The sequence below is a fragment of the Cryptomeria japonica genome, chromosome 3 (assembly GCF_030272615.1).
Source record: "Cryptomeria japonica chromosome 3, Sugi_1.0, whole genome shotgun sequence".
Classification (NCBI taxonomy): domain Eukaryota; kingdom Viridiplantae; phylum Streptophyta; class Pinopsida; order Cupressales; family Cupressaceae; genus Cryptomeria; species Cryptomeria japonica.
This window is the reverse complement of record NC_081407.1, coordinates 32,727,451-32,751,221: the sequence shown is the minus strand read 5'-3', so window position 1 is coordinate 32,751,221 and position 23,771 is coordinate 32,727,451. Positions and strand designations below refer to the sequence as shown.

The window sequence follows — 23,771 nt, the reverse complement described above, 5'->3', positions numbered from 1 at the left end:
GCTTGTAGACCATTAATGTATCTCACCGCCTTCTATCTTCTAGATTCATTGTGTCTATCCCTAATGATGATCTTGGAATTCTTCAGTGTACTCCTTCACCATCTTCTCTCTCTACTGCAATTTTTGGAACTTCTTTAACGACTCTAATTCATAGTTGGTTAGTATGAATTGGCCCTTCAACTTCATTGCCATCCTATCTCATTTCATGATCCACTCCTTCCCTCTCTGATTTTGGTCCAACTATACCTCTTTTTACCAAATGGTAGCATATACCTTCAACTTGGTTTTGGCAAAAATTACTCGTTCCCAGTCTTTAATCTCTTCAAATTCAAAGCACTCCATTTCATTTATCTAATCAATCAACTCTTCTAAATTCAAGCTTCCAACATAACTAGGAATTTCAATCCTTGGACTCTTTCGAATCTTGGCAATTGCCTTCATCATCTTGATCTAATCAAAATATTCTTCCTCTCGACTTTCCTCATCTTTCTCTTGCATTCTCGACTCTTCCTCATCACTCTCCTCTTTTGACCTAGGGTTTATCACCCTTCTCTGATATTCATCCACTATATCCAATCAATTCTTCACGACTCTCATCATGTCCATCATCTCTTCCACTCTTCTAATGACATTGGTCATTGTTGGCATCCTTCTTGGTGGCATCTTTCCTGTTGATCCAGGTGAAACTACCTCAATTCGACGATCAATTGACAACACCTGCAACTGGCCTCCAGTCGGTGATCTGTCCACAAAATGACTCCTTTGGAACTCTTGCTTCCTCAAGTTTGAATCTTGCTCTGATTGCACTTGATGCAATCAAGGTTAAAGGGTTCAGAATGGAGTGTCCAACCTTGTAGCCAAACAAATATTGAAACACAATACACAATTGAATGTGAAATGAAATAACTTTATTAATGAAAATAGATTAACAACATGCCCTTGGGCCTTCACATGTCCCGTACATTTGGCCTGTTGGCCCCAAATGTAACCTCATAGGCTGCTATGAGCATATTACAAAGATACAATAAAATAGAAGCCTTTTAAATTACCTCCTCTATCCGCTACCCCTAACTACCCTTCTCCCCACTTTGTTGATGATCTTTCATACTCCATGGCGTGTTTAAATATTGATTTTAATCATTAGGAATGAATTATGTCAACCTCCTTGGTGCAATGTGTGGATAGTCATGACTGTTAGAGTGTGAATAGGTTCAGGCCTATCTATATGTCACTCGACCCCATGTCAAACATGCAACACACTCCATAAGCCCCATGATGCTAATCAAAGGCTCACACTCTACTGGAATTGGGTTCAAACTAGGTTATTTTGAGACACTTTTATGTCATGTATGTATACATACACATATGTATATATGTGTGTGTGTGTCTATATATATATATATGCATGCATGCATACATACATATGCATGTATGTATGCATATATATGAATGTGGCACCTCATATATAAAAGAAAAATAAATATTGAAACACAACACACACTTGAATGTTGAATGAAAAAATAACTTTATTGATGAAAATAGATTGACAACATGTCTACAAGCCTTCACATGTCTTGTACATTTGACCCATTAGCCCCACATGCAAGTTCATAGGATACCATGGGCTTGTTACAAAGGTATGTAATAAAATAGAATTCTTTTGAATTACCCTTCCCCCATCTACTAACCCTAACTACCCTTCCCCCGACTCTGTTGAAGATATCCCATACTCCACGATGTGTTTAAATACTGATTCCAATCACTGGGAATGATCTAGTTTGACCTCCTTGGTGTAATGTGTGGATAGGCCCTGACTATTGGAGTGCGAATAGGTCCGAAGACACAATACATACATACATACATATGTATATGTATATGTATATCTATATATGTGCATATATAAATATATGTGTGTGTATGTATATATATGTATGTGTATACGTGCATGCATGCATATATATGAATGTATATATGCATGTATATATATGAGTGTATATATATATGTGCATATGTATGTACATATACACATACACATACACATACACATACACATACACATACACATACACATACACATACACATACACGTACACACACATATATATATACACATACATATACATATACATATACATATACATATACATATACATATACATATACATATACATATACATATACATGTGACACCCCATATATAAGAAAAAGAAAATACAAACAAAGAAATAAATAAATACAAAGAATGCCGCAAACCTATCTAAACAATGAAAGAAGAAGCAAAAAGGGAAAAAAAAAGGGGCGAGGTGTTGCAAAAGAATCAAAACCTAAAAGAAAGAGGAATAAAAGAGAAGGCCAGGGAAAGAGAGATTACATGGAATTGTGATATCAACACAAATGACAAGTTTGAGAGGGCACCAAGATAAGAAGGTGAGGCAAGGCATGCCAAGGTGGACACAAAAAAAATTGAAAGAGAAAAACAATCAAGGGAAAGGAGAAGGAGCAAATGAGAGGATAGAGGGAAATAAGAGGTTCTATCGTGTGTTAGTCAATGCATTATTTTGATATCTTATGAGTGGATGTTGGCTTAGTTAATTGGGTACTTGGTATTGTAAACAATATAGTCTATCATCAAGGTACTTGACCACTAGATTTGTCATCATGTATGATCATGAAATAAGATAACTTTGTGGTTATTTCATGGGATATTTAATAACCCAAGGTTACTAGCTATAAAAGTAATCACTAAAAAATCCTTGTTAAAATGACATGGGTGTCAATTATACATAATCTACAAAGGTTAATGTTGGAAAGGACCACAATACACATTGGAGATGTAGAGAGGGTTGGTTTAACATTCATTGTCATTTACCATGTCTTGAAATAGATCTCTCAAAACATTAAGAATATCACCAATATTCTCATTTGAACAATACTCTAAAATAGAAAATGTAAATTATGTCAACAAGGAGAACAAAGGGAACTAGTTGTGGTCTTTGTCTCAAAATTGCTCTTTAAGGGAAACATTAAATACATGTTTGACATGCTTGTGATATGTTGTGACAAATTGACACATTATTATAGCAATGTTGTTGTCTTTGTACTTTTGACCTTTTTTTTTTTCTTTCAATTATGTCTATTTAATCATAATTGTGCACAACTAATTTTTTCAATACGATTTCTTAACTTTTATGTATCTAGTGTTTTTATCGTACACAACACATTGCAATTGCATAAAATAAGATCGTGATAATAATCAACGATTGATCTTCAAATGAAATCAATAAGTGATTATGCATTGCTATTTTTATGTTTTGTTTGTTATTTGGTTATCTTGGTTAACTTTTATACATCAAATGTTTCTATTGCACATAACAAATTGCAATTGCATAAAAGTAGATTCTAATAATAAGCAACTATTAATCTTCAAATGCATTCAATAAGTGATAATCTAGCAAAACACATATCACAAAAAGGACCTCTGTTTTCTTCTAATTTCTTAGAATAATCTATTTTTAATGTACTTTAGTACATAATGAAACATTAAAAAACTATACAATCATCAAAAACATTTATCTTTCTTATGATTAATACTGATGATGTTTTTTATGAATATCTTTATAAATAATAATCAATTTTAATAAATTAAAATACCTTCCAATATAAATCCTAACCTTAATGAGAATGATTGAAAATTCTTCCTTAATTTTTGAAAAATGTAATATTATGAATTGATTGATAAACACAAATAATAGCAATAGGCTAATCTCCACACAAAATGACACACCTACAAAAATTTAAATCCACATAACACATGATTTTTTGTTAGATGTTTTGGGTTTTAACTTGAAAAAACAGATTATGAAGACTGGAATGGTGAAAAGATCGTAATAATCTGACGCGTTTTACAGATTCTGATTTTTGTTATATGTAAAAATTAACAGCTTCCTCATAATATACTTATATACCTACTCCTCCAAGCACAAACAAAACCCTTAAAAAAAAAACCGAAAAAAACCATACAAATAAGTATAAATATGCACTACCTAGTGTAAAAACCAGACTAATTTTTTGTATTAATGGACCATTTAACCTTTGTGTTATCTCATTTTTCAGTTAGCGACCGGTTGATGCCCCTGAGTGCATCCAAAATATTCCACAAAACCAGGGAATAGCGGCTTTACGTTCACATGATTGAGGGCCCGCCACAAATTTACGCGGGCCGAAAAACATAAAGGTCTACTTTTTCAAAAAAAAAAATTATGACGCGAGGGCGGCCATGGCCGGTCAACGAGAATTCTCTTGCAGGCGTTGGATTTGAAAAAAAATCCAAGAAGTCCAACAAATTCAAGTCAAATCACACCAAATGCGGTGGCAAATTAAAAATTAAATATAATCAGCATTAAATAGAGATTTTCAATTCGTCTGTCTCACTCTGCAAAATCCTCGAATCAGATTTGCATGGGTCTTGTGCTTCGAAATCCCACCGAACGATACCGAATTTGTTGAGTCCCAAAAACCGACCTTGGAATACCATTTATAGTCCTACGCACTGTTTGCCTGTGAATTGCCAATTTCAACTATTAGGGTTTTGAGCTTCTGTTGAGAATAATAAGCATACAAAAAATCCGTGTAGAATCTTTTAATGTAAAAATTAGCAGGGTTTTGGGTTCCGGGGAACTTGAATTAGAGTTTTGTGTTCTCCGTATAGAATTAAGTGGCATCGTAGGATCCTTTTGATGGTAGAGAATTCAGCTTCTGTTGCTTTTTCTTAACAAAACAAATTAGGATTACAGGCACCGTATTTTGTGAAATAAGATGGGGTTTTGACCTTGATTTTTAATTCTTTTGTCTTCATTATTATTTTCAATTAGAGAGCCTATGTTTCTTTAGATAATATTAGGGTCTGAGCTTTGTTCAATTTGGATTCCTTTTGCAGTGGGAAGATAATGTTAGGTTTTTGAGCCTCTGATCAATTTGGAGACCCCGTGAAAAGATTTTGAAGTTTCGCACCCTTTTTCCTTTTGTGTAAGGTAATGTTAGGGTTTTGATCTTCTTTGGAATCCTAAAGATATTGAAGAATGGAGGGGTCAAGTAGTGGTGGTAGTGGGCCTCCTCCTTTTCTGACGAAAACATTTGATATGGTGGATGATGCGGCGACGGATTCTATTGTGTCGTGGAGCCCTGGGAATAATAGTTTTGTGGTGTGGAATCCGGCTGAATTTTCTAGGGTTCTTCTTCCCACTTACTTCAAGCACAACAATTTTTCCAGTTTCATCAGGCAGCTCAATACATATGTGAGTGCAATTTCTTTCATAGTTAATTTCTGGTTGTACCAATATTTTAAGATAAGATAAGCTGCAATGACTTTGTTTCTCTTTTAAGCCAAATTCACAACGTTTTTTTTGTTTCATTCAACAATTTACTGTATATTTAGAAAAAGAGTGGAGTAATTCACTTTTTGTGGTTTTCAAGTTTTAAACAAAAGAGGATAAGCTAAGATTAGTTTCGAGGTCCTGTACGCTTGCAGTGTCTTTTTTATTTTCTTCAGTGATATAGTTTACGTTTGCAGGAAAAGATCGTCCTTTGATTCACTTATTTCTTTTATGCATGCCTGCGAAAGAGCTTTTTGGATTTTGATTTTTAATAAGGATGATTTGCAGTATTCTTAAAGTTGCGCAATTGTTTACAATGTCAAAATTCAGTTTAACAATGTGATTAACAGAAGATAAAATAAGATGTCAATTTGTAATCTTTTTTATATTTTGGGCACTGATATACTGTGTCAAAATTCCTGTCTGGAGAAAAAATTCTGTATCGATTCATTTCATTGTTTCAATTAATTAATGCAAGTAATTAGATCTATTCTGGATGTTGTAAAATGGTTGAGTACTGAATACATGCACAATTGCAATGATTTTAACAGTTATTTTTCTGGTATTTTGTTTATACTATGAATAATTTGCAGTGTTTTATTGTTGTACAATTGTTTACACTGTCAAAATTCATGTTTTGTAGTTTTTGACTAACTGAAGATAAGATAAGATGGCTTTTTAAGGTCTTTAGGCCAATTTGCAGTGTTTTTTAAATACTGGGCAATTACTGCATAACAAGTGCTATTCCAAATCCTAACTTTTTTCTAATTATTTTCGCAACCCCTTTATTAGAGAAGTCCAATAGATTTTTGATTGTGAATTTCCCTTGGTATTCTTTTTTTTCATTATTAAATGTGAATAACGTGTGGTGATGGGAGTACAAGTAATAATGCTTTGGTTTCAATTTGTGAAATACATATTGATCATAATATTGTTTCGATTAATTTTGTGGTTTCATTTTATAAATACAAATTATTTGTAGCACTCTTAGTTATTTGCAATAATTTATTCTATTAAAACTCATTTTAAGGAAAAATCGGCTTGGTAATTTGCTGTTTATATTTTCATTTATGAATGAATAGTTTTACATTGTTTTTCAAGTTTGTGCTGTTACTTATTCTTTAAAAATTCATATTTAATAAACAATGATTAAAAATTCAGTTCTTTCACAATTGTAATTAATTTTTTGAGTATGGGTAGTTTGCTCTGCTTATAATGCAATTAGATAATAAAGAACCTATGGAGTGGTTGGTACCCTGGACCTACTGTACAAAGCTACACAGATCAGGGAAAGCTTTCTTGACCATCATGGAGAAGTAAGACTAGGTTTTTATTGTTTTCAGGGCTGGGAAAATTGGTCCTCTGATTATATGTAATCCCTGGTTCATCACAAGTGCTTTCCCCCACCAATCTTTGCATCCACTAGTGGAGAATTTCTCTGCTGCCAAGTTTTAAAATCGCGTCTCCGTAAAATGTGAGATGTTGCTTGTGAGCCCTGAGCCTTATCAGCTCAATTTGAAAAGAAAAATTAGAAAATTTTTCTTTAGTGGTATGGTGGTTTCGGTTCCTAAATATGATTTCTTATAGCATGCTTAGGAGAAATTTTTTAAAATTCATATTTAATAAACAATGATTAAAAATTCAGTTCTTTCACCATTGTAATTAATTTTACAAACAGATTAGGAGAAATTTTCTTGTCATTAATGCAGAATTGGGACTAGGTTTTTACTGTTTGTGGGGGTGGGAAAATTGATCCTGTGATTTCCCTGGTTCATTAGGATTGCTTTCCTCCTGCAACCTGTATGTATCCACTGCTGGAGAATATCCATGCTTCCAAGCTTTAAAATTGGGTCTCCTAAAAACATAGGTTATTGTTTGAGCCCTGAGCCTCACCAGCTTATTTTTCTTTCCACCCACTCAATTGTTTCAACTTGGTTCTGATTTTCATATATGAACAATTTACAGCATTCTTAGAGGTTTGCAATAATTTATTGTGTCATAACACCCATCAAAATAATTTTGTACCATAGTTGATATAATTTTTTCTAATACATGAATATGATTGATTTACGGCATTTCGAAGCCTGTGCAATATTTTATTTTGTCAATTCACCTTTATAAAAAAAATGTCCATCAACTCACTTATTTGTTTTGAATATATGAATACAAATAGTTTATTGTATTTCTAAGTTTGTGCAATAAATCAATCTGATGAAATTCCTTTTTCTTAGTGTAAGGGGGTTTTATTGTTTCAAAGTTGCTGTTATGTCTGGAATCTCTGGATAATAATGCCTTACAATAGAAATAACTTATGGAGTGGCTGATGTTCCTGAGCCACTTAAAAGTTACATGGGCATTTGCTTGACCAACATTCTTTGTTTTTTTGAGGGCCACTGCTGACAGCAGCAGCATCAAAGTTGCATAAAATGTGCACCTTGTTTGTTATTAATAGGGGAATAATTTTTATGAATTGGTGATTTTTGGAGACCGAGGATACTTTGTCAGCCTGAATTATATATTAAACATAGTTTTATTTTAAGTTTAACTTTAAAATTAAGCCCATTGTTGTTGATGTTCTTTTAACCGAATAGGGGTTTCGCAAAATTGATCCTGAGCGGTGGGAGTTTGCAAATGAAGATTTTTCGAGAGGTCATAGGCATTTGCTGAAAAACATTCACCGGCGCAAGCCTGTTCACAGCCACAGCCAACAGCAGCAGCATCTAGCAGAAAGTTCAGGTTCAGGGGCATATGCTGAGATCAGGAATCATGAATTGGAAGATGAAATTACAAATCTCAAACAAGAAAAGCAAATGCTGGTGATGGAGTTAGTGAGGCTTGGGAATCAGCAGCAGGGCACCGAGGTTCGGCTACAGTCATTAGAGGAACGCTTGCAACAGATGGAAAAGCGACAAGAACGACTAATGGCATTCTTAGCTAAGGCTATGCAGAATCCTAGATTTATGGCACACCTTGCTGAGAAAAATGGGAAGAGTTTAGATATTGCTACAGCTAGTAAGAAAAGACGACTGCCCAAGCATGACGACATCATCTTGCACATTAGGGAGTGTGATGAGGATGGTCAAATAATAAAGCATGATGACATCTTGCACGTTGGGGTGTGTGATGGGGAGGATGGCCAATTAATAAAATATAATCCGCATATGACTGATATTACAAAGCCTGGGCTTATGCAAATTTACAACAAGGATTTGACTGCAGAGCTTGAGACATCATCAGACACATTAATAAATTTCTTCCATGATGTTGCAAGTGATACTCTTTGTGAAGCAAAGGATTGTGGAAGTCTCTCAAATCACTCGCCAGAAGTAACTATTGCAGAGATTCAGGCAAGTCATGGTTTCCCTGATACACCCATCTCTTTGGAGCTCACAGATATTCATAGAGCTGCTTTAGCAGACCAGAACTCCTCTTTTAAGTTACAAGAATTGTCTTGTTCGTCAAAGCTTAAAGAGATGGTACCATTGACAGGGTCAGTAGAATGCATTACTTCTGATATTTCATGTAACTTAAGTTTGAATCCTCTTTCTTCTCCAATTGAATTTAATACCACAGATGACATGGAAAAGGTCACTGGCAACTTTGAGGATGGAAGTTTTGCACGGCGTAACACAGATAACAGAGAGACAAATTCAGAAGCAATACCTATGGAGACAAGATTTCCAGGTCATGCATCAAAGGTCATGTTGGAAGAGAAGATGGCTAATGACAAAGGTCACGAGAATATCAGAGATGGTACAGATAATGGCATGAGCAGTGGGTCTAACAAGAAGAGAATCAATGATTTGTTTTGGGAACGTTTTCTTACTGAGATTCCAGAGGCAGAAGACACAGAAGGGGCTGATTCTGAGAGTCAGGGGAGTGTTAGTAAGGATGAAGATGACAGTCCATCTGAGAAAGGGAACTTGTGGAGAACGAATAAGAATCTGGACCAGCTAACACTGCAGATGGGGCAGATGACATCAGTTCTAAAACCTTGATATCAAACTGGAGTATTGAAGCTATGCCACGGACAGCAGGTCAAGATTACAAATTTAGATGGTATCTTATTATTTTTTTGCACTGCAACTCTTAGTCTGTAGGTGTATCTTATGTTTCAGTTACTGATTCTTTTTGGATGCTTGGAAATGTTGTAATGAAACAAAGTAACATCAAAATTATGTGCTTTTCTCCTTTATAAGGTATTGCTGATTCTTTCTAGATGCTTGGAAATGGGTAATGAAATATAGTTATATAATTTTTTTCTGATTTTATCCACTTTAAGTTTTCGCTGGGTATTTGAGTGGATAGTTTGAAATGGAAGCATGTAAATATTTGTTAAAGTAATAGGTCTTTGAGAAATGCCATTCGTTGCACATGTTTTTATTTTTTTCTGTTTGGAATATGACAATTGTTAATACAAGTTATGGCAAGACCTTCCCCCAAAAAACCATTGATATAGGTATATTATATATCCATGATAATAAAAAAATTGTGCTGTAGAAAGGACAAGGAAATAGTTGTTAATTAGTTTCTATGTGAGCATCAAACACTAAGAACTGAACTTGCTTGCAAATTAATTATTATTGTTGATATTATGAGATCTCATTGACAGGCAGGATGAAATTGATGTGATGCTATATAAATAATGATGACATTATTTGTTCCAATTTTTGTTTGAGATTATAGAACAACTTTGTTTGTGTAGCAACAAAATTATGGAAGAGCACTAATAGGTATGTCCCATGGAGTCCAGGATTGTGGGAATGGGTTTTGGGGATAGGGGGACCAAGGACCTTGGTTTAAAGGAGATGATAGTTGGTGGGGCTTTCGGGATGGAGCCACCAATGGGGTCTAGGGGCAGTACCCCTTGCTCTTTCCTTGTTTCGGATCCCTACTACCAAGTCCAAATAAAGGCCTTTGACACCACACAGACCTTCATGGCACATGCCATTTCATAATTTTATCACTATGTTTTCTTTGACACCAAGTCCTCACTGTATTAGTTTCTAGCCAAATCTTCACTCTTTAGAGAACTAATAGTGAAGCTTAAGAATTTGATTGGTCTAAATGATGAGGGCTATTTTTATAGCTTTTTTGAGTGTTTAGGAGTGTGGTGGGGCCCATTAGAATATTAAGTTAGGGTTAGTGGATCAAATTTTTAAAAATGCCCCTTTTTTAAATTCCAGATGTGGGGGATGACTGAGTTTCTAAGACATTCAAGGGATGTGGTTGAGTTTCCTGAGGGTGTCGGGAACGTCTTAGTGTCCCTTCAATGTCCTTGTCGGGCAGCACCCTAGAAATGTCCCCACTTAAAATGAAGACATCCCAAAGATATCACCCACGTAGTAGTGGTGGTTGTGGTACAGTGGAGGAAATAGGGCAAGCAAAAAACATGAAGAATATGTTGTACTTCTTTCATTGATATTGTGTGAATGTACAAATACTTATAGAGGTGATGGTGAGAAAGTATGTTATTGTGATCAGGTAGGAGGAAGTTGTTGATCTGATTTGCCAAAACACCTTGCTGTACAAACAGATTAGGCTGAAAAATGTGACAAGGATTACTTGTTTGTTGACTAGTTTATAGAAATGTATAATGAGGTGTATTTATACTACAGATTTTTAGTTAACCCTTCAGAATATGGTGATGTGTCGTGTGTGTGTTGTGCTTCCCATATGGATGGGTTTGTGCCATATCAATATGTTAGACTTATATGGTGCCAGTTGGTTGGCAAAATCACGTGGAATAGACACAGCTATGTGTTAGATGCGTATGGATCTGAATTGAACGTATTGGTGCAGGTGCATGTGTTGCCCATGTGTAGGTTGATGCAGGAGTTGATAATTTTGTTGTTGAAGCTGAAATACATTCTTGAAGTTGCAAAGAGTGATTGAAGGGTGTGCGTGTGATGTTCTTACATTGATTTGCTTGGAGCTGTTGGAATTAGTGCCTGCTTAGATTTGTGCAAAGCAATTGAAATCTTAAGTTTATTTATAGTTTTTTATGAGGATTTTTGGGCTGCTAAGTTTATCTTAGGGTTGGATGGAGATCAAAAGGGATAGAGATAACAAAAAGCCTTGGTTAAGTTGGAGGAAGTACGTTAACCTGTTTCATGTAATGAAATACACTCTAAATCATAGTTAATTTAATGAGGAAAGTTACTAAGTTTTTTGATCTATGCAAAATTTTATAAGAGTTTCAACATCTAAATAACACTTAGAAAGATAACAAGACAATGAGAGAAGAAGAATTGAAGAATGAAACATCCAAAACACAAGTGACACTAGATCTACCTTGGGAAAACTGTACTAGGGAATAATCTAGCATCCAAGGCACTGCACCCAATGTATTAATCAACAATAAAAATTCAATAAAATGTTTCTGCCAGTGTCTAATGCATTTATAGGGTATCTTGGTGCAGTGTTATATGCGCTAGGGAATAATGTGGCATGAGACAAACTTGTGTTCGAACTGATGTGCAGGAGTTGCATGGATCATTATTTCATGTCCCCAGACTGAAAATTGCTACTATAGCTGGACAAAACCTAGAGATGGAGAATATCAGAAAATCTTAGCTCTCTCCATTTATTTCTTTTAAAGATGGAACATTGAAAATTTTAAGAGATCTAGAATATTAAAAAATTGGCCGAGGAAAACTCTTAAGAGATCTAGAAAATATATCCAAATAGAACTCTTAAAAATGTTATCCAAATTTAAAAACACAATTTTTTAGAAATTGAACTTGAAATTATGCTAGAATAGATTTCAAGAGCACTAAAGATGCTACTATTGTGCTTGGCAGACAATAAACACAAAGACGCATATTTCCCAAGGTCTGCACAGGTTATGAGAGATTTCAAGAGGAGTAAGGATGCTGAACTTGGAAGAGGACTGTTTTTCATATCCTTTTTACATAAACAATTTTCAAATCTATATCTTATTCTAAGGTTTGTAAACTTGTTGATTTTTATTCTTCTCCCACTCTCACTTGTCTTTTGCATGTGGGTAAATACCTTTGGCACTGAACTTTATTTTATTAGATATTTGCTCTGATGCCCTTGTTAATTTTAACACTTTCAGATTGATATAAACTCAGAATTTATATTTAGTTTCTAATTAGTTTGATTAGCTGAAAGAATTTAGAAATTAGTGACAACATAGAAATGAACAAAATGAGAACAAGACACAGTTACCCTGGGAAAACCTCCAAGGAGGAAAAACCCAGCCAGAAAAGATCCTCAGATCTGATTATGGATTATAGTCATGTAATCATTACAACACTTATCTCAAGTATTTGAAGATGCAGACGCTGCTGTCACAAGAAGGATGGCAGATTGAGGTAGCTGCCTTCAAGATTAGCTTGCTGTCACATGAATGATGGTTGCTGTCACTTCGTTGATGTTTGCTGCCCCTTTAACCTAGATTGCAGAACTTCAAGAAGGGTTTGTTGTGCTTTCAAGGAATTAGCTGTGCATCCACAAAAGTTTGCTGATTCCCAATGATGATTCACAGATTTCTGAATGTGCTTCGCCAAACCTAGAGGTGCTCTGTTGTAGTATACCAAAGTATGGATATGTTAGCTTCTTTAACCTTCGCAGTCAATGGAAGTATATTTCGCATGGAAAGATGATTAGTGAATAACAATAAGGTTTGACAATTACTTATATGTGGAGCGAAGCCTTTAGATAGTTCGGCTTTCCTTATAATTATCTTTAATTATATTTTTCCCTTTTAGCAATTGCCTTGTGAATAGGGTCGGCCCTATTTTATCAACATGTTGAGTATGTGGCGTGGGGTTTAAGTTGTGTGGCATGAGGTTTAATGTTGCTGTGAGGTATAGGGCTCTGCCCTACACGTTTGAGGAAAGGGGTCAGCCCTTTGGGCGGATTCCAATGTTGCCCAAGGCAATTGGAATCCGCCATTCCCTAATTAAAATCAACACTCCCTCTTAATTAGGGAGGAGAAACATAACTATAATCTTCCATCTTGCACACAAGCAAAGAATGGATTACATAATCAAAATATTGTAGTCTTCCATCTTGCACACATGCATACAATGGAACTACATAATATAATCAGCTCGCACACATGCATAGACTGGATCCACCTTACATTGCCCGCAGAGGGTGGAGAGGATCTTTTATACCATCTTACATTGCCCGCAGAGGATGGTTAACAATTACTCTTCTCCCTGAGAAGATTACAATACCATCTTACATTACCCGCAGAGGATGGTTAACAATTACTCTTCTCCTTGAGAAGATTACAATACCATCTTACATTGTTTGCAAAGGATGGTTAACAATTACTCTTCTCCTTGAGAAGATTACAATACCACCTTACATTGCCTGCAGAGGGTGGTTTGATACAACACAATGTATCACTGAGATTGAGACTCACTCTCAATCAGGGTTTCATTTTCCACAATACCGAGTCTGTCCCTGAAGTACACAAACTTCACTTTGGACGGAGGCTTGGTAAGAATATTTGCAACCTGCTCATCAGTGTTGACATACTTCAGCTGAATGGCGCCTCTTTGCACCATATATCGAATGAAGTGATAATGAGTTTCCACATGTTTTGACCTGTCATGAAACACTGGATTGATAGACATTTTGATACAACTCTAATTATCACAATGAATAACTGTAGGATCCCAAGGCTGATTAAACAACCTAGCAAGAAGCTTATGAAGCCATACTGCTTCTCTAGAAGCTACGCTTGCTGCAATATACTCAGCTTCAGCAGTGCTTAGTGCCACTGAGGATTGTTTTTTGCAAGCCCAAGGGATCATTGCGGATCTTAAGCTGAAACAAATGCCAGAAGCGCTTTTCCTGTCTTTGACGCTTCCAGCCCAATTGCATCTGAATAACCTTCCAAGGTTATTGGGGTGTTAAGTGGATACTTCAGCCCATAACCAATTGTGCCTCACAAGAATCTTAGAATGTGCTTGGCTGCAACAAGATGAACATGTTTGGGCATGCTCATGAACTGGTTGAGAGCATTCACTGCAAAGCATATGTCTGGTCTAGTGTTAACTAGATACATCAGTGATCCAATCAATTGCTTGTACTCCGATGGATCTGCAAAATCAGAGTTAGCTGTAGAAACATTTAACTTCTTTAAGTTAGATTCCATAGGAGTAGACATAGGTTTACAATCCATCATTCTAAATCTTTTCAAAATATCAATAGTATACTTTCCTTGACTTAGAAAAATTTCGTTAGGTCTTTGCCATACTTCTAGACCTAGAAAATAATGCATTAGACCTAAGTCTTTCATTTCAAATTCTGAAGCTAGTTCTTTCTTGCATCTAACGATAAGTTCATCTTTACCAGTAAGAAGTAAATCATCCACATATAGAACTAGAATTAGCATTTCATCATTGGATAACTTAAAGTAGATGTTAGAGTCAACATCATTTTTACAAAAACCTAGACTTAACAAGTATTTATCAATTCTTTCATACCAAGCACGAGGAGCCTGTTTAAGGCCATGGAGAGCTTTCTTCAACCTGCACACATGAGTTATTCTATCCTGAATCTCATAACCCTCAGGTTGTTCAATATAGACATTTTCCTCAATGACACCATTAAGGAAGGCAGTCTTAACATCTATCTGATGTAGCTTCCAACCTCTAGCAACAACAATAGCTATTATAGTTCTAATAGAAGTATATCTAGCAACAGGAGCAAATGTTTCTTCATAGTCTATGCCTTCCTTTTGAGAAAAACCACGAGCTACAAATCTAGCCTTATATTTTTCAATACTACCATCAGCATTATGTTTAATTTTAAATAACCATTTAGAGCAAACAATAGATTTACCTTTGGGTCTGGGCACAATATTCCAAACATCATTCTTGATGATTGACTGATACTCTTCATCCATAGCAAGCTTCCAGGCATGATGGTTCAAGGCTTCTTCAACATTGCAAGGTTCAGTTTCAATGAGATTGCACATCAATGCAATGTAGTTGGAGAATACTTGAGGTCTCTTGGTTTCACGGAAGGTGCCATTGGGAGCAGCAAATCTTTCGGCTTCTTGAATGGTGTTTCTTACCCAAAGAGGCCTCTTTTTGGTAACAACAATGTCACTAGGGATATCAGTGAGATTCATGGGCTCTGGAGGATCATTATGTTCTTCTTGAGGTGGAGGTTCAACAGGCTCCCTCTGAATCTCAGGTTTAGTATCAACATTCATATCTTGATTGTCATTAGCTTCATCAATAACACAAGAACCTTTTGATTTCTTAAAAGCAATATCTTCTTCAAATGTAACATCCCTACTTACCTCGACATACCGTTAACCAAGGATATAGATCTTGAAGACCTTGGAGGATTCACTGTATTTGACTAGCATGCCTTTCTTCTCGAAGGGCTCCAACTTGGTTCTCTTTTCTTTGGGCACATGAACATAAACAGGACTTCCAAAATTTTTGAGGTAATTGATGTCCGGTTTGGATCCTGTGACAGCTTCTTCAGGGGTCGTGTTCTTTAGAACATGGCGAGGACATCTATTTTGGATATATACAGCTGTTCTAGAAGCTTCAGCCCATAGAAAGGTCTGCAAATCTGGATCATGAATCATAGCCTTTGCAGCCTCAACAATAGTCCTATTCTTTCTTTCAGCAACTCCATTTTGCTGAGGATTGTATGGAACACAAAACTCCCTCTTAATTCCTGACTCAACACAAAATTCATAAAAGCTACTGGAGGTGTACTCACCTCCATTGTCAGATCTTAAGCATTTAATTCTTTTACCAGAGGAGTTTTCAGTTAATGCCTTAAACTCTTTAAATTTACTTAAGACTTCATCAGATTCTTTAGATTTCAAGAAGTAGATCCAAGTTTTCCTAGAGAAATCATCTATGAAGATTACGTAATAAAGAAATCCACTAGGAGATGCTATAGACATAGGACCACATAAATCAGAGTGAACAAGTTCTAGTTTATCTTTAGCTCTATTTTCACTTTTATGAAAAGGACTTTTAACATTTTTACTTATAGCACAACCTTTGCAAGTATTATCATGAATTTGATTGAGTTTAGGCATACCTTTGACTAACTTTTCAAGAGAGGGAAGAGCTTGATAGTGTAAGTGTCCAAGTCTTCTATGCCATAGCTCACAGGATTCGCAAGCCCCATTAATGAGGGCTTGAACAGGGTTAGTAGAGAGCTTATAAAGACTATCATATCTGTTACCGATTACATGAGCAGATTTAAAACTAGATTTCTTAGGCCAAGCAAGAACTTTTCCCTCAGAAAATGCAATTTGATAACCTTTATCTTCTAGAGCAGAAATGGAAATAAAGTTTCTTTTAATTCCAGGAACAAACAAGATGTCACTAAGGTGCAGTGAAATACTAGAGTCTAAATTTAAAGAAGTAGTGCCAAAACCTCTTACTGAATATCGAGCATCATCACCAATTACCACGTGTAGGCTGGAATCCTCTTTTACTAAGTTTGAAAGATGATCACGGTTGCCTGTGATGTGTCTGGAAGCACCACTGTCAATCAACCACGTATTACAGTTTGTAGGTATGCTGCTTGACAGGGTAGAGATAAATAAGAAGTCATCATTTTGTTTTGAGACTTCATTTAGGTTGGCTTCTCTTTGAGTAGGATCATTCTGACATTCTTTAGCATAGTGACCAAATTTGTCACATCTGAAACATCAGACACGAGATAAATCTCTAGGTTTCTTCCAAGGGTGCTGAGAGTTAGATGGTCTGAATTCCCTATTTCTCTTTGGATAATGCTTCTTCCAATTTCCTCCTTTCTTGCATTGGGCAGTAAGCATGTGATGGTCATCTACATGAGGACTTTTGGTTTGCCCTCTTGTGATCAGGCGAGACTCTTCTTGAATGCAATCATTCTTAAGGCGATCAAGGGTGGGTAGCTTAGTTCTACCACTTATGGTTTGAATAAAGGACTCCCATGAGTGGGGTAAACCATTTAGAGCAATCATGACAAGGTCTTTGTCTTCCATGTTATGTCCAATTAAAGCTAGCTGATTCTTTAGTTCTGAAATTCTCATAAAGTAGGAAATAACATAATCTTTTTTTGCCATTTTGATATTAAGTAGTTGCTGCTTTAAAGTAATTGCCCTACTGAGATTGTTAATTTCATATGTACTTTGTAGATGGCTGAACATTTCCCTTGTAGTAGTGAATGAAGCAATAGAGGTGACTAGGTGGTCTTTAATTGAATCAATGAGAATCTTTCTGGCCTTGACAACATCCTTTTTGAATTGTTTTAGCTCAGCTGCATCCGTAGGTTCAGTTAGCTCTTTCGTTTCTATGAATTGAAGAAGATCTTCTTCTTCTAGAGCCAACCTGATTCGAACCGTCCATGCAGTAAAATTGAGATTCCCATCAAGCCTATCTTCAACTTTCAGCCCCATTGACCTGACATGTGAATGAGACAACACTCTGGAAATAAAGGAGTACTAAATTCTGAAATCTGAAAGTCGATCTAGCCTATAGCTCTGATACGATGTTAATTTTAACACTTTTAGATTGATATAAACTCAGAATTTATATTTAGTTTCTAATTAGTTTGATTAGCTGAAAGAATTTAGAAATTAGTGACAACATAGAAATGAACAAAATGAGAACAAGACACAGTTACCCTGGGAAAACCTCCAAGGAGGAAAAACCCAGCCAGAAAAGATCCTCAGATCTGATTATGGATTATAGTCATGTAATCATTACAACACTTATCTCAAGTATTTGAAGATGCAGACGTTGCTGTCACAAGAAGGATAGCAGATTGAGGTAGCTGCCTTAAAGATTAGCTTGCTGTCACATGAATGATGGTTGCTGTCACTTCGTTGATGTTTGCTGCCCCTTTAACCTAGATTGCAGAACTTCAAGATGGGTTTGCTGTGCTTTCAAGGATTTCGCTGTACATCCACAAAAGTTTGCTGACTCCCAATGATGATTCACAGATTTCTGAATGTGCTTCGCCAAACCTAGAGGTGCTTTGCTGTAGTGTACCGAAGTATGGATATGTTAGCTTTTTTAACCTTCGCAGTCAATGGAAGTATATTTCGCATGGAAAGATGATTAGTGAATAACAATAAGGTTTGACAACTACTTATATTTGGAGCGAAGCCTTTAGATAGGTCGGCTTTCCTTATAATTATCGTTAATTATATTTTTCCCTTTTAGCAATTGCCTTGTGAATAGGGTCGGCCCTATTTTATCAACACGTTGAGTATGTGGCGTGGGGTTTAAGTTGTGTGGCATGAGGTTTAATGTTGCTGTGAGGTATAGGGCCCTGCCCTACATGTTTGAGGAAAGGGGCCAGCCCTTTGGGCGGATTCCAATGTTGCCCAAGGCAATTGGAATCCGCCATTCCCTAATTAAAATCAACAGCCCTGATGTCTCTTATTGTGAGACTAGCATATAGCTTTTAATGCCGCCTAATTTGAATGCTTAACCACTTATAAAATTTTTAACATAAAATTTGGTTTTCTACATCACTTCATTCTTGACATTTCTTTTCATAACTACCAGCATCACATGATCTTTTAATATCATTTGCACAGCTCTTTGATTTAATTTGAGGTCTGCTTGTTGAAGAGTTCTGTGATTCTAATGATAGCCTAAGGGTAAATCATTAATTAGCTTGGGTAACTCTTAGGAAGGAGATGACTACTTTGGATATGTTTCTAATGTAGCTGTGCTGTTGCCCTAATTTGGTGAAAGCAAATGAGGGATATCTTGAAATTCATCTGTAAACTCATCGTTCATTCTCTGCAGTTCCTTTTGTCTTGTTTAATCTCTGCGCATATACCCTTTTATTAAATTACAATGAAATTAAAACATAGCTTACTCATAGCAAGCTGTTTGGCTGTTTTGTTCACTAGCATTGACCTACTTGGATTGGGCTTTGATTCTCTAATTATGATCAACTGCCAAGAACAGCCCATCAAGGTGCATACTGCTATATTGGTCTCATCAATGCATTGAACCGTTGTGGTCATATGACTACTACATTTGCCCCTACTAAATCTACAACATTAATACTAGAAAATAACACTGTTTTTTCTGAGTTTCCTGGATGGGGGGACATGGGGATGCAAGGATGCAGTTTGGGGACAATAAATTTTTTCTTTTTTAGGAACAGCAGGGGGATGGCTATTGAATTAATTTGAACAAATTAAAAGCAGCCAAAACTTTAGAAAGTAATGAAATCCTCACCTTTTTAGCTTGGTAGGTTTTTTTAAAAAGTAGTTTTCCTTAATAAAATTGTCTTTTGTATTTGTTTGCATTTAATAGAGAAGGCCGTTCAGTCTTGGAAAAAGGGGATGCCAACTCCAAGTCTGCAAGTCTCCAGGACGTTGGGGACATCACCTGGACCACTGGGACACATCCACGTGGAACACTGGAAAATAATCATAGCTGTCCAGTTGCAATTTCTGTTCCCTAACTATTACTTCATAATCTATCTTGATATTACCATTCACTGCCCTTGGGAAATCCAATAATATTTCATTTAATTCCATGGATGGATCTTAGTTGAAATTTATGAAGTTTTCAGTGGGGTGGAAATTAACAAGTGTCACCACAATACTTCCCTGGAGAAAATGAATTGCCAAAAGTTGTTCAACTTGCAGCCTCCTTATAACCTATTGGATGCTTCATGACTCTGTCTACTGTTGATATGATGTTGCTCTCATTGTTTTACAAACTTCTTTTAGGACAAACTTTTCTGTATTTTTTGCAAGCTAAAGAGTCACAATGTTTCTGATACATGTGTCAAGGCTGTTATAGATGGGATCAAACTTCTAAAATCAGAGTTGCAGCTTCTTGACGTGAAAGTGTGGCCTGATCAGACATTGTAATTGTTACTTTCATCTCTTTATTTGGAACAAAATTAAAAAAAATCATAAAAGTGTTAGAACTCTTTCTTGTTTGGTTAAAATATCATTTTCCACCAAAGAATGACAGCTCCCCACGGCTGCCTTAATTCTGGTTGCTTCTTTAGTTGACTTTGCAGGGACAGTTGTATTTTCTCCCCATCAGATATAAATCCTCTTGCATTTTGTGTTTCCTTAACGTCATTGCTCTTTCTAGTATCTCAAAGTCCATGATGGATCATAGCTTGGACAGTTTTATTTAATCTGTATTGATTCACTCTTGATGGACATGCCTTTCATTTGTTTACAGCTGTGGCTTCCCGTTGGTCTGAGGGGGAACTTACTGTGTAACACTTAATTAATCCAAAACAATGCAATTTAGGACTAGTATATTCTGTTGTATTTTGTCAGTTCCGGACTTTCAAAGTAAGGAGTGTACTGAAGTTGGAACAATATCTGTTGTTTTTTATTCAGAATATTAGAGACATCTTTGGATTTGGAGATTGCTATGCTGAGCACAAGATTTCTGAATTATTGTGCAGACATAAAGAGGTGCCAACTCATAACTTGATAATCACTAATTGCCATTTTGTGCTAAAAGTTTGCCTTTTAGTTTTAGAGAAAATGGTTTAAACATTGTGTTGTTTTCTGGTAAGGGCCTCATTACCTTCCAAATTTGATTTTGTTTTGTGAATTTCCATATGAGCAGCCATGGATTGCTGCGCTTCTTTTTCTGGATGGAAGAATTTAAACTGTAAATTCATTCAGGTCTATGTATTTCTTTTCCTGTAAGACACTTGATGACTGAGACTGATGATGAGCCTATGCATGGCAGTTAATTGGAGTTTTATTTCCATGAAGAAGTTTGAGGAGTAAACTGGACTTCGGAGCGATTTCAGCTGCCGTGGCTAATTTCCAAAATTTCTACATTCTCTGGAGCTTCCCGGGACAAGACTTTTGGAGCTTTCTTAGATTTCCCAGCAGACAGAAAAGCAGTGTTAAAATTTGTAAATATAATTGAATATCTGAAAAGGCAAGCGCTGCATGCTCCAAATATTTTGTATGTAAAGTATGCTCCAGTTCTCTAAGATTGCTTTTCTTTGTTCCAAGTTAATCTCAAAGATCACCATGGAATTGGCAAACACAATTTACTAGTTTGACAGGCCGCTTTGGAATTGGCAAAGTAAGTAATAATACTAGCATTTTTCTGTTTATAGATCTCTAGAACTACATTTGGATAGGATAGAATATTGTGTGCTTTTCCTAGCATTTTAAGAAGCAAATATTATCTTTTCTCAGGCACAGTGGTGTTCATGCTTGCTTCTGGGTAAAAGTTAATTTTATTTTTCTGCCTTTGTGGGTGATTATGAAGTTTATTACTTGTTTCCTTTCCCTTTATAATAGTTTTATAGGCTTTATAAGTGATGTAGCATATATAGTTGCATTACCATATAAATTGGTATAGTTTATGTATTAAGTTTTCAAAATTAATTTTAAATTTCAATCTAAATCTCATACCTAGCTCATCCCACTTGTTCCGCAGACATCTTGGGCCAATGTAATGATTTCTATTATGATAAAATATTTAGATACCACACAACAATCTTCAGAGTATGCATACCACATTGCTTCACAAGAATGTTCCCTAAAATTCATGCAAAACCGTTAGCAATTCCATAAAATAAGCTTTGCTTTCATTTACATAATACCCAATTGCAGTTTTACTGATTTTTTCAATTAACTGTATGTCTTTGTCAACTTTTAGTTGGATTATTCCAACCCTCTAAATGCTTCTCAGTGAAACAATTATCATCTGTTGTCTGTGAATATGGTTTTATTTCTGGCTTTGTTAGTTGAGTGCTAACACCATGATGTTATCAGATCAAACCAATGATAAAACGGACGATCTAGAACACTGATATAAACATAAAATCAATATTGTGAGTATGTTTTAAGCTAGATATTGCAGTGACTGATTAATAAGTTATTGTTTGGTAACTGCTAGTTGTAGAATTTGTAGTTACCCAGGCATAAGGTTGAAATTAGTGTGTAATGCAGCCCTTGATAATAAATTTAACTTCTGACCTTTTCTGTAGACATTCAAGTTTGACAGTTGCATCGACTCTAATCTACTTTTTAGGTTGACTTTTGAAAGAATGAAACAAGCTTTTGTATTAACATTCTACAAATGTTAACAGAGATGCCATAAATACTTGGTACTTGGTGAGCTCAAATTATTTCTTTCAGGTCCATAGAGCTAATTAAAGCTAACTCATAAATAATGCAATCTATAGGTCCAGCTAACATTATTGCATATATGCTGTTGAAGTAATTGAATCCTTGACATGTCTAAAATGATAAAGCAGTGTTAGAATGTAAGCAGACAACTTATGAATAGTAGAGAAAAAGCTATGAAACTGAGGAATAGAATTGATGTTTTTCTGTCACTGCTAGCTGCTACAGGCTTGTTGGGCTTTATTGGTGCATTGTTATCCATTGTGAGGGCCTGTGATATTGTAGTCTTATTGGACCACATGTTTTTCTTCCTAATCTTCGAATGACTTTTTTGCCTTCATTGCAGGTCTCTCCTTATGACATGCAATGAATTCGCCATCCTGTCTTTTCACCACCTTCACAAACATATTGTAGTGGTTGCTACAGGAATAATACTATGTTACCAGTTCACTCAAATGGGCCCACCAGTTTGAATGGGTCCATGCCTTCGGGGATGTCTCGGGTCTTGCCCTAGACCTGTAGGTTCGTTCAGGATGAACTTCAAAGTACTTGCAGCAAATTTGGCAGGGATTGATGCCTAGGTGATGAATTTTGGTGGTTTATAAAAAAAATTGATTTCTAAGTTTGACTAAAAAGCCTAAACGCTCATGTCTCTATGTGAATGGATTGGTATTCAATGGTGCTCATTCATCATGTTGGCCATAAATAGTGAAAGCAATTAATGAGACTCCAAAAGGGTATGTGGGCAAAAGTTTTGAAAAAGTGCATAGCACCTTATTGGCTAAAAAAAGGTGAGGTTTGTAGAGGAGGGATTGAAATTTATAAGAGATTTGTGGGCTGAAATGGGGTGTCTGTTGTTTCCAATGGATGAAAAGATACTTAAAATCAACCATTGATCAATGTTATTGCAATATCCCTTATAGGGGCAAAGTTTTTGAGTGTAGTGGTTTATGAAGGAGAGGTGAATGATGGTGCATATATTGCTCACATTTTCATAACCACCATTGAGGAAGTGAGCCTTAAAAACATTGTGCACGTTATAACAGACAATTTAAAAAATTGTCGAGCAATTGGGTTATTGGTTGAGAAGTGTTATTTCTACATTTTTGTATTGTCCCCTTTTTAAGCACTTCAACATCATGGACTATTGGCCTAGCCAATGAGTTCTTGTAGGATAATGAGTTGGGGCTAGGGGATGCATGATGACGAGACTTGCACAATGCCCTTTTTTGGAATGATTTTGGGTAGTTTTTCCATACTATTTTTAGTAAGTCAGTTTGGGCTTCAACTAAGCT

At 35.9% G+C, this 23,771-nt stretch overlaps 1 protein-coding gene across 10 annotated transcripts; it reads left to right on the top strand.

Moving 5' to 3' along the window:
* The first annotated feature begins 4,148 nt into the window (after window positions 1-4,148).
* LOC131065987 (heat stress transcription factor A-5) lies at window positions 4,149-23,499 on the top strand. 10 transcript variants are annotated; one of them, XR_009111536.2, is made up of 5 exons: window positions 4,149-5,294; window positions 7,964-9,431; window positions 20,716-20,793; window positions 20,951-20,995; window positions 21,077-21,455. XR_009111536.2 is itself a non-coding variant. In XM_058000643.2 (3 exons), the coding sequence occupies exons 1-2, from the start codon at window positions 5,079-5,081 to the stop codon at window positions 9,368-9,370; spliced, it is 1,623 nt and encodes a 540-aa protein (XP_057856626.2). In that variant the 5' UTR covers window positions 4,149-5,078; the 3' UTR covers window positions 9,371-9,409; window positions 21,077-21,455. The 10 variants fall into 10 exon arrangements, 2 of the variants coding, with proteins under 2 accessions (XP_057856626.2, XP_057856627.2); XR_009111532.2 differs by lacking the exon at window positions 20,951-20,995 and adding an exon at window positions 22,823-23,499 and having other exon boundaries at window positions 4,150-5,294; window positions 7,964-9,409; window positions 21,077-21,424; XR_009111535.2 differs by lacking the exon at window positions 20,951-20,995 and having other exon boundaries at window positions 4,150-4,501; window positions 4,937-5,294; window positions 7,964-9,409.
* Window positions 23,500-23,771: the final 272 nt, after the last annotated feature.